At 52.7% G+C, this 15,880-nt stretch overlaps 1 protein-coding gene across 1 annotated transcript in view; it reads left to right on the top strand.

The window, feature by feature from the left end:
* LOC142905342 (activin receptor type-2B-like) overlaps positions 1-12,032 on the top strand; it is a 33,470-nt gene extending 21,438 nt beyond the window's left edge. Inside the window, exons 7-11 of the mRNA XM_076061100.1 lie at positions 4,964-5,097; positions 5,334-5,445; positions 5,569-5,707; positions 8,420-8,550; positions 10,400-12,032. Coding sequence (XP_075917215.1) covers positions 4,964-5,097; positions 5,334-5,445; positions 5,569-5,707; positions 8,420-8,550; positions 10,400-10,984 — 1,101 coding nt within the window. The 3' untranslated portion in view covers positions 10,985-12,032. The remainder of the gene's footprint in view (positions 1-4,963; positions 5,098-5,333; positions 5,446-5,568; positions 5,708-8,419; positions 8,551-10,399) is intronic.
* The last annotated feature ends 3,848 nt before the right edge of the window (positions 12,033-15,880 follow it).

Below are 15,880 nucleotides of genomic sequence, written 5' to 3' on the forward strand. Positions count from 1 at the left end.
ACCATGGCTGAATATATACTTAGGGTGGTGACCACCACGGCTGACTATCTACACCAGGGGTCGAGAACCTATGGCTCGCGAGCCAGATGTGGCTCTTTTGATGATTGCATATGGCTCGCAGATAAAACAAAATATTCTCACTTGTTTTAATCCATCCATCGATTTTTCACTGCGCATGTCCTGTTCAGGGCTGCAGGAGCAATTGTCCATTATTTTAATTGGATGATACTGGCCTACGTTTGCCGTTGCTGGGTAAAACAGGTAAACGCCCCCTTTTGAATCAGTCTGAGACTGCGTCTGCTCGGTCATTAGTTCAAAGCTAACCCTTCGACGAAGAAGATGGCGAAAAGAAAAAAAGACGACGAGTATCGTACATTTCAGGACGAATGGACCGAAGAATTCGCCTTTGTGGAGAGAGCGGGTTCTGCGGTGTGTCTAATTTGCAATGACAAAATTACATCGTTGAAACGGTCGAATGTAAAGCGGCACTTCGACACGCGCCACGCTACCTTTGCATCAAAATACCCTGCGGGAGACAGCAGAAAGAAAGCGTGCCAAGAGCTTCTGAGCAGGGTGCAAGCTAGCCAGCAGCAACTCCGCGTATGGACCCGGCAAGGTGACTATAATTCGGCTAGCTTTGCTGGTTCTTTAGCAATAGTGAGGAACGGAAAACCATTCACAGATGGCGAGTATGCTAAAACGTTCATGCTGGATGTAGCCAATGAACTTTTTGATGATCTTCCGAACAAAGACAAGATAATCAAACGGATACAAGACATGCCTCTGTCGGCAAGAACTGTTCATGATCGTACCATCGTGATGGCAAACAAAGTGGAGGAAACGCAAGTGAAGGACATAAATGCAGCGCCGTTCTTTTCTCTGGCTTTGGATGAGTCAACAGACGTGAGCCATTTGTCGCAGTTCAGCGTGATTGCAAGATATGCTGTTGGTGACACACTGCGCGAAGAAAGTCTTGCTGTTCTGCCATTAAAAGGGTCCACAAGAGGTGAGGATTTATTCAAGTCTTTCATGGAGTTTGCTCAAGAAAAAAGTCTACCTATGGATAAACTTCTCTCAGTGTGTACTGATGGTTCTCCGTGTATGGTGGGGAAAAACAAAGGATTTGTGGCGCTTCTCCGTGAACATGAAAATAGACCCATCCTAAGTTTCCATTGCATTATACACCAGGAGGCACTTTGTGCTCAGATGTGTGACAGGCAGTTTGGCGAAGTGATGTCGCTGGTCATTCGTGTGATCAACTTTATTGTTGCCCGAGCCTTAAATGATCGCCAGTTTAAAACACTGCTGGATGAAGTTGTAAATAACTATCCTGGTCTGCTTTTGCACAGCAATGTGCGTTGGTTGTCAAGAGGGAAGGTGCTTAGCCGTTTTGCGGCTTGCCTGAACGAAATCCGGACTTTCCTTGAAATGAAAGGCGTCGGGCATCCTGAGCTAGCCGACACCGAGTGGCTCCTCAAGTTTTACTATCTCGTAGATCTGACTGAACATCTGAACCAGCTCAACGTGAAAATGCAAGGCATTGGAAATACAGTGTTATCCCTTCAACAAGCTGTATTTGCTTTTGAAAACAAGCTGGAGCTTTTCATCACGGATCTTGAAACAGGTCGTTTACTACATTTTGAAAAACTGAGCCAATTTAAAGATGCATGCACAGCAAGTGAGCCCATTCAAAACCTTGATCTCCACCAGCTAGCTGGCTGCACATCCAGTCTCCTACAGTCCTTCAAAGCACGCTTTGGAGAATTTCGTGAGCACACTCGTCTTTTTAAGTTCATCACCCATCCAAACGAGTGTTCACTGAACACAGCCGACCTGAATTACATCCCTGGTGTCTCCGTCAGAGATTTTGAAGCAGAAGTGGCTGACCTGAAGGCCTCAGACATGTGGGTGAATAAGTTCAAGTCACTGAATGAAGATTTGGAAAGAATCACACGACAGAAAGCGGAGTTGGCGAGCAAGCACATGTGGACAGAAATGAAAAAACTCCAACCCGAAGACCAGCTGATTCTCAAAACTTGGAACGCGCTTCCTGTCACATACCACACACTGCAGCGTGTGAGTATTGCTGTATTGACCATGTTTGGATCTACGTATGCATGTGAGCAGTCATTCTCACATCTTAAAAACATCAAGTCCAACCTACGATCACGTTTAACGGATGAAAGCCTCAACGCTTGCATGAAGCTTAACCTCACCAAGTACCAACCCGACTACAAAGACATCAGCAAATCCATGCAGCACCAGAAGTCGCATTAATGGTGAGTGTTATAACAACATTATTTAAAAGAATAAATTCAGAGGCTTATTATACTGACATTTAGTTGAATTCACTTTTAAAATATATTATGTGGCTCTCACTGAAATAAATTTCCAAATTTTTTGCTTTCATGGCTCTCTTAGTCAAAAAGGTTCCCGACCCCTGATCTACACGCTGGACGGGATAATTACTGAGTCGGACCAGGACAGCGAACACGCTGCCTGGTCCACGCGCGCGAAGACCGGAGACCGAGGACCCAGGCTTGAAGATGGCGGATTGATTCCCAGAGACCGCCCAAATTTCAAAATTTCACTTTCCTCCGTCGAGACCGACCATAACAGCATTCAATTTGAAGAAATTAAAATCCCAATGCCTCCTTCCGATATCACCACAGAAGTCTTAAGCGTCCGTATCAAATCCCATCTCGGCCCACTCACTGTGATCAACGTCTACACCCCAACCGACCAGTTCTTGCCCTCGTAACTATCAGTTCAAGATAAATCGACTTTTACCAAACAACGACTCAATTTACACCATTGGAACCTCCTTTGCCAGTAGCAAAATATGATAATTGGTTTTTACCCTTATATCTGGCAACAAACTGACACCTTTTTTTTACAAGGAGTCATGTTTGCATTGACCACAATACCTGCGGTCCAACACCCATGTTAGACGAGGGCTCTAAGGAAAACTGTCTCGGGTGTGGACCAATCAATTTCAAGTACAGTGCCAATACATTATCAGAGTTCTGTGTTTTTTGTTTGCATTCTGACCGCAGGTATTGTGGTCAAAGCAAACGTGACTCCTTGTCAAAAATGTGTCAGGTTTGTTGCCAGATAAAAGGGTAAAATATCTTGAACGGCTCCCCCTATGGGGTACTCGGTGAAAATCAAACCAGAGTTCCATTATCTGGCCCTTCATCCTCACCAGATATCTCAATAGCATCAGGAAACCTCCTGTCGTCAACCGGCTGGTAAGTCTTTAGGGCCCTTGGATCCTTCTACCTACCAATTGTGTTGACCCTCAATGCCGCCAAGCCTTCACAAACTCCTGAACATCGCTTGTATTACAACTTTTAAAAAAACCAACTGGCCACTTTTTACTTCAGAATCAGAAGCATTATTCGCCGACAACATCAACCATATCCACACATCCGCACATAACTCTGAAAATATTTTCATAAGCATCATCGCAACCACCACCAAGCACACCACCCCGGCGGGTTGCTACAACCAACGCCTCCCACTAGCAAAAACCCCCAAAATTCTAGGTGTAACCTTTGACACTATGTTTAGCTTCGCTCAACACGGCAGAAACGTCCATGCAAAGGTTAACAAACGAAATAACATCTTACGAGCCTTAGCCGGCACATCTTGGGGTCAACAAAAGGAGACTTTACTCCTAACCCACAAAGCCATTGGACGTCCCATCATCAATTACGCCAGTCCCATTTGGTGCCCAAACCACTCCTCTACAGGTTACCAAAAGCTCCAAACCTCAAAAAACCAGGCACTTCGCCTAGCTACAGGATGCCACCTCGTGGCGCCCATTGACCATCTCCACCAAGAAACCAAAGTTCTTCCGATTCAAGAACACTGCAAGCTTCTCACCGATCAATATCCGGCATCATGCCACTCGACAACGCATCCTTGCACAAAGCTACTCAGAGCCCCCCCCTGCACCTGCTAGGGAAATGAAATCCACCTTCCTTTACTTCAGCTCCACCAACGTGCAATAAATTTTAAACGCTCTTCCACCAAATAGCACCACCAAATCAATGTAGAACCACTTGTGCACCGCCACCACCGTGCACCGCCTGAACGCCTACAAGCCCCCAATGTCGTGCTAGGGGGTTGGCCCCCACCCATAGCAGACGATGAATAATCCCCAGACCCGGGCAACTCGCACAAGACCGGCTCGACTCCGTTCAGGTGACTGCTGCTCCGTGCTAGCCGAATACCAACATCGAATCGACCCAAACGTCCCAAACTGCTGCTGCCCTTTGTGCCAAGCAACGCCAGAAGACGTCTCCCATTTTCTCAGTTGCCCAAAACGCGGACCAAAAATTAGATCGATTGATCTCTGGCTAGACCCTTCCAAAGTGGCGATACAACGCCACCTATAAACAGAAAGTGCGAGGAAAAGAGCAACACACAGAGACTCATAGACTACTCACATAGAGACCCATAGACTACTCATCCAAAGACTTACACTACTACTACCACTGCAACCACCACTACTATAACCACTACCACTACTACCACCACTACTATAACCACTACTACTACTACCACCACCACTACCACCACCATCACCACCACTACTACCACTACTACCACCACCATCACCACTACCACCATTACCACTACTATCACCACTACAACCACTACTATCACCACCACCACCACTACCACCACCACTACTACCACCACCACTACCACCACCACCACTATCACCGCCATCACCACTATCACCACTACTGCCGCCACCACTACCACTACTATCACCACTACCACTACTATCACCACCACCACCACTATCACCACCATCAACACCATCACCACTACCACCACTGCCACCACCACTACCACTGCCATCACCACTACCACCACTGCCACCACCATTACCACTACTATCACCACCACTACCACCACCACTGCTGCTGCTCCCCTCTCATCACCCCAGGGCTCCCTGTCCGATCACCTCAAGTGCTCCACGTTGTCGTGGGCCGAGCTGTGCCACATTGGCGAGACGTTGGCATGCGGCCTCGCCCATCTGCACCACCACGTTCATGGAGGCAAGCCGGCCATCGCCCATCGGTATGTCAGTAGCAGGCCGCCCACGGATCACCGTGGGTGGCGGAGTGGGTGGGGGGGGGGGCCCTGCCAACCTTGGGTTCAGACTCCGCTTGCTGCTCACGCTGCTCTCTCTGACCCTTCGACCGCTCGAACGCGATGAGAGAAAACTAAAAACTAATCTAATCTTTAAACTCTTTTTGTTATTATATCACCCCAATACCCCCACCCCCCCCCCCCCCGTTTATCTCTACCCACAGCGACTTGAAGAGCAACAACGTGCTGCTGAGGAGCGATCTGTCGGCCGTCATCGCCGACTTCGGCCTGGCGCTCAAACTCCAGCCGGGCCGCCCGCTCGGCGACATCCCGCGGGTAAACGCCGTCGCCGCTTGCTCGTCGGAGACGCCGAGCGTCGGACGCCGCCGCCGTTCGTTACCCGCCAAGAGACCGGAGAGCGTCGCGCCGAACGTGAAACCCGAGCGTCGCGCCCTGCAGGTCGGCACTCTCTGCTACATGGCCCCCGAGCTGCTGGAGGGCGCCGTCTGCTTGCGGCGCGACGCCTTCCTTCGCATCGACGTCTACGCCCTGGGGCTGGTTCTGTGGGAGATCGCCACACGCTGCACGGCCGGTGGCGGTGAGTGGCGGTGGCGGAGGCAGCGTGGCCCCGGGGGAGACAAAGGCCGCCGGGGCGTGGTGCTGGCCGACCCCGCCCACCCCGATACCACGGTGCCGACACCACGTGATGTGTGTGGGGGGGATCTATGTGTGGGTGTGTCTGTGCGTGTGTCTGTGTGTGGGTCTGTGCGTGTGTCTGTGTGTCGGTCTGTGCGTGTGTCTGTGCGTGTGTCTGTGCGTGTGTCTGTGCGTGTGTCTGTGTGTGGGTCTGTGCGTGTGTCTGTGTGTGTGGTGTGTGTGTATCTTTTTCTGTGTCTGTGTGTGTATGTGTCTGTGCGTGTGTCTGTGCGTGTGTCTGTGTGTGGGTCTGTGTGTGTGTGTTTCTGTGTGTGTCTGTGTGTGTGTGTCTGTGCGTGTGTCTGTGTGTGTGTGGTGTGTGCGTGTGTCTGTGTGTGTGTGGTGTGTGCGTGTGTCTGTGTGTGTGTCTGTGCGTGTGTCTGTGCGTGTGTCTTTGTGTGTGTGTGTTTCTGTGTGTCTGTGTGTGTGTGTAATACCATCATTAAGGGAAAGAACGGTGATCCAATCTCTGACCCCCAGGAACAGGTTTGCAGATTTGTTGAGCATTTCTGTGAGGTCCTAGGGGAGGGGAAATCCCTCACCCAGGAAAAGAACATGGGACAAAGTGGGGATGACCCTGGCGAGGCTGCGGTGCCTCAAATATTGGAGGAAGAAGTCACCCCCTGTGAGTGGCTGGCTGAGGTGCCATCTGTTGCAGAAGTACTGAAGGCGATCCAGAGTCTGAGACCAGGAAAGGAACCGGGCAGAGATGATCTCCCAAGCGAAATGCTGAGGGAGGGTGGCGTTTGTGCACAAACTGCCCTACATGACATCATAACAACAGTCTGGACCACTGGATGGGTTCCGCAGGATTGGAAGGATGCTCTGGTGGTCCCCCTCTTTAAGAAGGCGGACCACACAGACTGGAACAACTACAGGGGCATCTCACTCCTCAGTGTGCCGGGAAAGGTCCTGGCAAGGATTATTCGACATCGCCTTGCCAGGCACGCTGAGGAGAGGCTTGCGGAGCCCCAATGCGGTTTCAGGAAAGGGCGGTCCTGCACTGATGCCATATTTTACGTCTGTCTGCTACAGCAGAGGTGTAGGGAATTCCAACAAGACCTACATCTCTGCTTTATTGACCTGGTCAAGGCCTATGATACCATCAGTAGGCCTGGGCTCTGGGTTGTTCTTCGTGCTTTTGGAGTACCTGACCCTCTGCTCACAATCATTAAGGACCTTCATGATGATGAGCGGGCCCGGGTAAAACTACGTGGCTGGGAGTCGGAGCCATTCGCTGTACACCTTGGGGTGCGACAGGGATGTCCTCTGGCTCCCACATAATTTAACATCTATTTTGACCACGTAGTTCATGAGCCCTTCAATAGCTGTACCGGTGGAATTTCCATCGGGTACAGATATAATGGGAGGCTGATCGATGCCCGGGTGCGGTCAAGGGATGGCTCCCTATTGCTCAACAATGTTACGTATGCCGACGATCTGGTGATAGTTGCTCACTCAGAGGAGGAGTTGGAGGCGCTGCTGCTGAACCTGGAGCTTGCCATTAAGAGGTAGGACCTTACCATCAGCCCCACCAAAACTAAGCACCTGCCTGGGTATTTTGTACCATCGGTCAATCCACCCCCACAACTCCCAATTGGTGACGGGGCAGTTGTGGAGAGAGTGGAGAGTTTCTCAAACCTGGGCAGTGTGCTCATGACCGGCTCCGGTTTAACAGCAGAGGTCTCACTCCGAATCAGTCGAGCGGCAATATCTTTTCATCGGTTGCGTAACGCTGTATGGAGCTACCTGGTCTCTCACTCCGCATCTCCAGGTCTTCTCGGCCACGGTCATTCCCTCCCTTCTCTACGCTTGCGAAACGTGGACCCCCCGGTTATAAACTTTTAGGGTGGCCTGCCTACGATCCATCCTGGGTTTAACCAGGCTGGATTGTGTGAGGAGCTCACAAATCCTCGAAAGATCTGGACAAAATCCCATCGGTGAGCTCCTACGGCAGGCAAGGCTGCGTTGGCTGGGCCATGTAGCCCGCATGCCCAGCCACCACATGCCGAAACAGTTTTTGTTCGGCCGGATCAAGGGGGCTAAACGGGCGCGGCATGGGCTACAGAAGAGATGGAGTGATGTGGTACAGGAGTACGTGGAGCTGAGTGGACTTGCCGATGACTGGTACCAGCGGTGTCAAGATCGGCCTCTGTGGAGGAGGCTCGTGAAGGACACTACTGGGCAGTTGGAGGTAGTCGCCCTCCAACAACAACGGAGGGCGGAGGAGCGACGCTCACAACAACGAGCGGAGCGCCGGGTGGCTAAAGCACAGCAGGTTGGCACAGTAGGGGGCACAGGTGGTGCATCAGCCAGTCATCTCAGTCATCTCAGTCAGTCGACCCGTGGCACCTGGGTCTGCCCCGTGACCTCCTGCTGGCGGGCATTCGATACTTCACGTGGCCTCAAGGTGCACATGGCCTGGCACAAGCGTCGTGGTGACGTCACCGCCACTTAGTGGCGAATGGCGGTTGTTGTTGTCTGTGTGTGTGTCTGTGTGTGTCTGTGTGTGTGTGTCTGTGTGTGTGTGTCTGTGTGTTGTGTCTGTGTTGTGTGTCTGTGTGTGTTGTGTTTGTGTGTGTGTCTGTGTGTGTGTCTGTGTGTGTTGTGCCAGGCGTGCTGGGTGAGCACCGCGCTCCCTTTGAGGACGAGGTGGGTGAGTGCCCCACGCTGGATGAGCTCCAGCACATCGTGGTGCACGGCAATGGCCGCCCAGCGATCCAGGAGCCCTGGCTCAAGCACCCGGTCGACATCTCACTCAGTCACTCACTCAGTCTCTCACTCACTCACTCACTAGCTCACTCACTCAGTCACTCACTCAGTCACTCAGTCACTCACTCACTCAGTCACTCAGTCACTCAATCACTCAGTCACTCACTCAGTCACTCAGTCAGTCACTCACTCAGTCACTCAGTCACTCAATCACTCAGTCACTCACTCACTCACTAGCTCACTCACTCAGTCACTCACTCAGTCACTCAGTCTCTCACTCACTCACTAGCTCACTCACTCACCTGCTTACTCACCTACTCGCTCACTCACTCACTCAGTTACTCAGTCACTCCCTCACTCACTCACCCACTCAGTCATTCACTCACTCGCTCACTCACTCGCTCACTCACTCAGTCACTCACTCACTCACTCACCCACTCACTCAGTCACTCACTCACTGGCTCACTCACACACTCCCTCACTCACTCACTAACTCGCTCACTCAGTCACTCACTCACCCACTCACTCAGTCACTCACTCACTCTCTCATTCACTCCCTCACTCTCTCTCCTACTCACTCACTGGCTCACTCACACACTCCCTCACTCACTCATTCACTGACTGGCTCACTCACTCACTAACTCGCTCACTCACTCACTAACTCGCTCACTCACTCACTCACTAAATCGCTCGCTAACTCGCTCACAATACTCACTTACTCTGTCATTCACTCCCTCACTCACTCTCTTACTCAGTCACTCACTCACTGACTGGCTCACTCATTCACTCCCTCACCCACTCACTCCCTCACTCACCCACTCACTCACTCAGTCACTCACTTGCTTACTCACTCACTCACTCAGTCACTCACTCACCCACTCACTCACTCAGTCACTCACTCACTCACCCTCCTACTCACTCGTTCACTCACTCAGTCACTCACTCACTAGTCACTCACTCGCTCACTCAGTCACTCACTTGCTTACTCACTCGCTCACTCACTCAGTCACTCACTCGCTCACTCACTTCCTCACTCACTCAGTCACTCGCTCGCTCACCCACTCACTCACTGAGTCACTCACTTGCTTACTCACTCACTCACTCAGTCACTCACTCACCCACTCACTCACTCAGTCACTCACTCACTCACCCTCCTACTCACTCGTTCACTCACTCAGTCACTCACTCACTAGTCACTCACTCGCTCACTCAGTCACTCACTTGCTTACTCACTCGCTCACTCACTCAGTCACTCACTCGCTCACTCACTTCCTCACTCACTCAGTCACTCGCTCGCTCACCCACTCACTCACTGAGTCACTCGCTCACTCACTCTTTCCCTCCCCTCCTCCCTCCCTCTATGTCGTCTCCCTTCTCTCTTAGCCTCCTCTGTCGCGCCTCCTGGTCAATGTTCCTAGGGTGCAGCGGTGGCTATGAGATGTTGACTACCTCACCTGGTCTACAGGAGGCCGTGGGTTCGATCCAGACCCTGACGATGTCTGCTGCTGTATTTGGAGTTGCGTTTTAACCTCTGATGATGGTCACTCATCCAGCAGTGGATTGACCACGACTGATGTCACATTTACCATCGTCTCTCCCGGTCTGTCAATCGGTGATTGATTTTGATCTTTCGCTATCGGCGGTGGTGGCGTGGTGGTGGTAGCGGTGGTGGTGGCAGTGGTGGTGGCTTGGTGGTGGTGGCTTGGTGGTGGCAGTGGTGGTGGTGGTGGCAGTGGTGGTGGCTTGGTGGTGGTGGCTTGGTGGTGGTGGTGGCTTGGTGGTGGTGGTGGCTTGGTGGTGGTGGTGGCTTGGTGGTGGTGGTGGCTTGGTGGGGATGGTGGTGGTAGCGGTGGTGGTGACGATGTTGGTGCGTGACTCCCAGGGACTGTCCCAGCTGTGTGTCACCATGGAGGAGTGCTGGGACAAGGACGCGGAGGCTCGCCTCTCGGCGCACTGCGTGGAGGAGCGTCTGGCGCAGCTGCGGACTGACCCGGGGCTGCCTGGTGGCAGCGGTGGCACCACAGCCGCCCCTCCACCCACCACCACCACCACTATCATCACCGCCCCTCCACCCACCACCACCACCACTATCGTCACTGCCCCTCCACCCACCGCCACCGTCACCACCGTCACCGCCCCTCCACCCACCGCCACCACCACCACTATTGTCACCGCCCCTCCACCCACCACCACCACCACTGCCCCTCCACCCACCACCGCCACCGTCACCGCCCCTCCACCCACCGCCACCACCACCACTATCGTCACCACCCCTCCACCCACCACCACCGCCACCGTCACCGCCCCTCCACCCACCACCACCACCGCCACCGTCACCGCCCCTCCACCCACCACCGGCACCGCCAGGCCCTTCTGCTCCGACCCCGGCGTCGTTGTCCGTCTCTCCACCCCGACACCCCCTTCACTCCTCCTCCTTGTCGCCCCCATCGAGGAGTCGAGCCTCTAGGCCGGGGCGGGCGCGGTGGGTAGGGGTGGGGGGGGTACCCCATGAGTTGGACGAATGACCATCAGCTTTGCTAGGCCTGGCTGGACAGGCTTCACTAGGCCTGACTGGACAGGCTTTTCACTAGGCCTGACTGGACAGGCTTCACTAGGCCTGACTGGACAGGCTTTACTACGCCTGACTGGACAGGCTGTTTTCACTAGGCCTGACTGGACAGGCTTTGCTAGGCCTGACTGGACAGGCTTTTCACTAGGCCTGACTGGACAGGCTTCACTAGGCCTGACTGGACAGACTTCACTAGGCCTGACTGGACAGGCTTTTTCACTAGGCCTGACTGGACAGGCTTCACTTGGCCTGACTGGACAGGCTTCACTAGGCCTGACTGGACAGGCTTCACTAGGCCTGACTGGACAGGCTTTGCTAGGCCTGGTTGGACAGGCTTCACTAGGCCTGACTGGACAGGCTTTTCACTAGGCCTGACTGGACAGGCTTCACTAGGCCTGACTGGACAGGCTTTTCACTAGGCCTGACTGGACAGGCTTCACTAGGCCTGACTGGGCAGGCTTTTATACTAGGCCTGACTGGACAGGCTTCACTAGGCCTGACTGGACAGGCTTTTTCACTAGGTCTGACTGGACAGGCTTCACTTGGCCTGACTGGACAGGCTTTTTCACTAGGCCTGACTGGACAGGCTTCACTTGGCCTGACTGGACAGGCTTCACTAGGCCTGACTGGACAGGCTTTACTACGCCTGACTGGACAGGCTTCACTAGGCCTTACTAAACAGGCTTTACTAGCCATAATAGAGGTGTTTGGGTCTTTACTAGGCCTGACTGAACAGACTCCACTAGGCCTCACTGGTCAATCCACAGCTGGATGAGTGACCATCAACCTTTCCTATACTGTTAAAGTCCTATCGTGTTTGTGTCTTGTGTTGTTTTTGTTGTAACGTTCTGACACCGTGCCCCCTACTGGACATCTGTGACACACCAAGAGCTTTACAGCTCTTCAGATTCCTCCGGTGTTAATAAAGACTGGCATCACTCTCAAATGTTTGTCGTTTGTAAAGCTTCCGCCCCATTACGCTCCCAATGACTATGACGCATTAGCAAATCGTAGCCCGTTTAGGATCAGCAAGATCACACACCCACAACAGGGGTTGTGTATGGGTTAGTGTATAGGGTAGTGCATAGGAGTGTAGTGCAGTGGCGTCACTAGGGGGGTGCGGGGGGTGCGGACCGCACAGGGTGACACCATCAGAGGAGGTGACACCAAAATGACTGTACAATTTCTGTGCAGTGTTTCAGTATAAATTTATTATTTTAATAAATAAATATATTCCTGCAGTTCTATAGCTAAGTCCAGCTTACACGCGCAGCGGGTTTTATGGAAGTCAGAGACAAATCTTGGAGGCGACACTTTTATGCAACATAAACACCCGGCAGTACAGTCCCAGTCTCACACAGGGCGATGGGCCCTTCCAACCACTGCCTGGGGAGTTACTGCCTCTGGGCAAGCGTTGCCCTGTCACGGGGCTACAACTCTGGGTCCTCCGGCTACGGGTGCCCTAGAGGAGGCTGCACCGACCCGACCCAGCCAAGGTGCGGGTTCCGACCACTGGCCCACTCGGACCCGGCCCTCACAAAGACATCGGGCCGGGGGTATCCCAGGGTCTCACAACTGAGCCACACAGAGTCCCGGTCCTTACAAGGGCAGCGGGGCTAGGGGGTCCCAGGGCACTAGCCAGCCGGTCTTCTGGCTTCTGTCTTGGACTGGCCCCGGACCCTTCCCGTGGTCCGGCTTTTATACCCAGCACCGGTGCGTCAGCCCCTGACTCCGCCCACCTTCCAGAGAGTTCCAGAGGGGGCTCTGGGGGATCCCAGGACACCCCATAGCCCCCTCCTGCTTTGGGGCTGGGGATATAGCGACTGCCCCTGCTGGACCCTGCCTGCCCCTGCAGGTAAGTGTACACAGCCCATTGACATCGCCACACGTGTGTTGTGTTGTATAATGACGAGTAAACTTCTTACGAGGCACACTCTGTTTATTGTCTTCTCTTACACAGTCCTTAACACACACAGAGGGGTATACGGTCCTCTCAACCGATACCCTAAGAAGGTACAGCGTCCGGACTTAGCGGGACCTACACACAAGTCTCTTGCTAACCTAAGGAGGTACAGCATCCTGTCTTGGCGGGACTTACACGTCTACCGCTATCCTACAGTCCTCCGGCTTGGACCTAGGGAGGCTATCTGACCCACCGCTGGCCTGGCGGGTCTTGACCACTGGATACGCCGAGCCTTAGCCCTCAGAAGGGCCGGGAAGCCGGGTCCAGGGTCCTGGCTATCTTCAGCCCGGGCTTCGGTCTTCGTGTAGGGAGAGAACTCACCCTTATACCCGTTTGTGGCCAGGTGTAACCAATCCCACATTCACACGTGGAACTGTCTGATTGGTTCTTACCAAACCGTGGCTACGACCCACTTCACCTCGTCTGACCCTAACCGTTATCTACACCGAGGTAACGCTGCACTGCCCCTTTGATACCTAGTGGCCATGCAGGTTACCGAACAGTGAGTAGTTAGCACCTCTACACGTGTACAATACACCTACAAAGGCTAAAACTCTATGCTAATTTACTTTTTAACCTAATGCGCCCCGGTCAGAGCTGTCGTTACTACCCAATCACAGTGACGCTTCGAAGTCACGTGGTTTCGTCTGCACGCGCTGCCGGTTTCGGTCACTGCTGGTGTTTCTATAGTCGCTGAATTTTGTCAGATTTTCTGGTGTTTTAGCTACAATATTGCGCCATTTAGTTTTTGTGAACCTATATCGATAACGTTTTTGAGAATGAAGTAGTAATTAAAAGCGATATTGTCATTTAAAGGTGTAATTTTAATGTTGCTCGTTGTTTACGTCACTAATATTGCCATTGCATTCAGTGATATATGGGAATTACGATGTACGAGTAACGGTACAAAAATCTCAGGAGTCTGTATGGTCTGGTGCGGGCAGAGGTCCATGAGGGGTGACAACATGGGTCACCGCACTGGGTGACACCAATCCTAGCGACGCCACTGGTGTAGTGTATCGCGTAGTGTACACTATACACTACACGATACGCTGTTTTATGTGTACACCACACCATGCACGCGTAAAAATACACTATACACTACCACGAAAACTCCATATGTACAGCAGCAGATATCGTCAAGGTCGAGATGGAACCCACGACCTCCTGTAATACCAGACAAGATAGTTAATCTCCAAGTCACCGTGGTGATGATGATGATGAGAGAGAGAAATAACTCCAAATGTACAGCAGCAGACATTCTCATGGTCTGTATTGACCCACGACCTCCCGTATACCAGGCGAGAGAGATAATCTCCTAGCCACCGTGGTGGTGGTGATGATGGTGATGAGAGAGAAATAACTCCAAATGTACAGCAGCAGACATCCTCAGGGTCTGTATTGAACCCACGACCCCCCGTGTACCAGGCGAGAGAGGTAATCTCCTAGCCACCGCAGTGGTGATGATGATGATGAGAGAGAGAAATAACTCAAAATGTACAGCAGCAGACATCCTCAGGGTCTGTATTGACCCACGACCGCCCGTATACCAAGCGAGAGAGTTAATCTCCTAGCCACCGTGGTGGTGGTGATGAGTGATGAGAGAGAGAGAAATAACTCCAAACGTACAGCAGCAAACATCCTCATGGTCTGTATTGACCCACGACCTCCCGTATACCAGGCGAGAGAGTTAACCTCCTAGCCACCGTAGTGGTGATGTGGATGATGAGAGAGAGAAATAACTCCAAATGTACATCAGCAGACATCCTCAGGGTCTGTATTGACCCACGACCTCCCCTATACCAGGCGAGAGAGTTAACCTCCTAGCCACTGTAGTGGTGATGATGATGATGAGAGAGAGAGAAATAACTCCAAATGTACAGGAGCAGACATCCTCATGGTCTGTATTGACCCACGACCCCCCGTGTACCAGGCGAGAGAGTTAACCTCCTAGCCACCGTAGTGATGATGAGTGATGAGAGAGAGAGAGAAATAACTCCAAATGTACAGCAGCAGACATCCTCAGGGTCTGTATTGACCCACGACCTCCATATACCAAGCGAGAGAGTTAATCTCCTAGCCACCGTAGTGATGATGAGTGATGAGAGAGAGAGAGAGAAATAACTCCAAATGTACAGCAGCAGACATCCTCATGGTCTGTATTGAACCCACAACCCCCCGTGTACCAGGCGAGAGAGTTAACCTCCTAGCCACCGTAGTGATGATGATGGTGATGATGAGAGAGAGACAGACACTTTGCACCAATCCAAGCGGTCAATGCGTTGCCACAGAATCTCAAACAATGAGTCGACAACAACGCCGCCCCCCTCCCCCCACCCCCCCTCCCCCCACCTGGTTCGCAGCTGTTGAAGCGGCACGCGGTTTGACGGCCGCACCTGGCCGAAGCAATTAACCACTCAGTGAATTAAGGTGATGGGTTGGGGGGTTGGGCACCTGTAGCACAACGCGTGGCTGGGATAATGCAAATTAACACCACCACCACCACAATCATCTCGCGTCCAATGCTGATGTCATATCCCTGCACCACCATCACCACCACCGCCATCACCATCACCACCATCACCACCACCATCATCACGTGTGGAGAGGCAGAAGAGGGGAGGCGGTGGCGGTGGTGCAGAGAGGAGCTTACTCGAAAGACGGAGGAGGTGTGGAGGAAGGTGAAGTGAGGAGGAGAAAGGTGAGAAGGAGGAAGAGGAAGAGAAGGAAGAGGAGGGAGAGGAGGAGGGAGAGGAGCAGGAAGAGGAAGAGGAGAGAGGAAGAAGAGCAGGAAGAGGAGGAGGGAGAGGAGGAGGAAGAGGAGGAAGAGG

The sequence above is a fragment of the Petromyzon marinus genome, unplaced genomic scaffold (genome assembly GCF_048934315.1).
Source record: "Petromyzon marinus isolate PM22_M1 ecotype Great Lakes invasive population unplaced genomic scaffold, UKy_Petmar_22M1.pri1.0 PM_G_Scaffold_27, whole genome shotgun sequence".
In the NCBI taxonomy this organism is placed as follows: domain Eukaryota; kingdom Metazoa; phylum Chordata; class Hyperoartia; order Petromyzontiformes; family Petromyzontidae; genus Petromyzon; species Petromyzon marinus.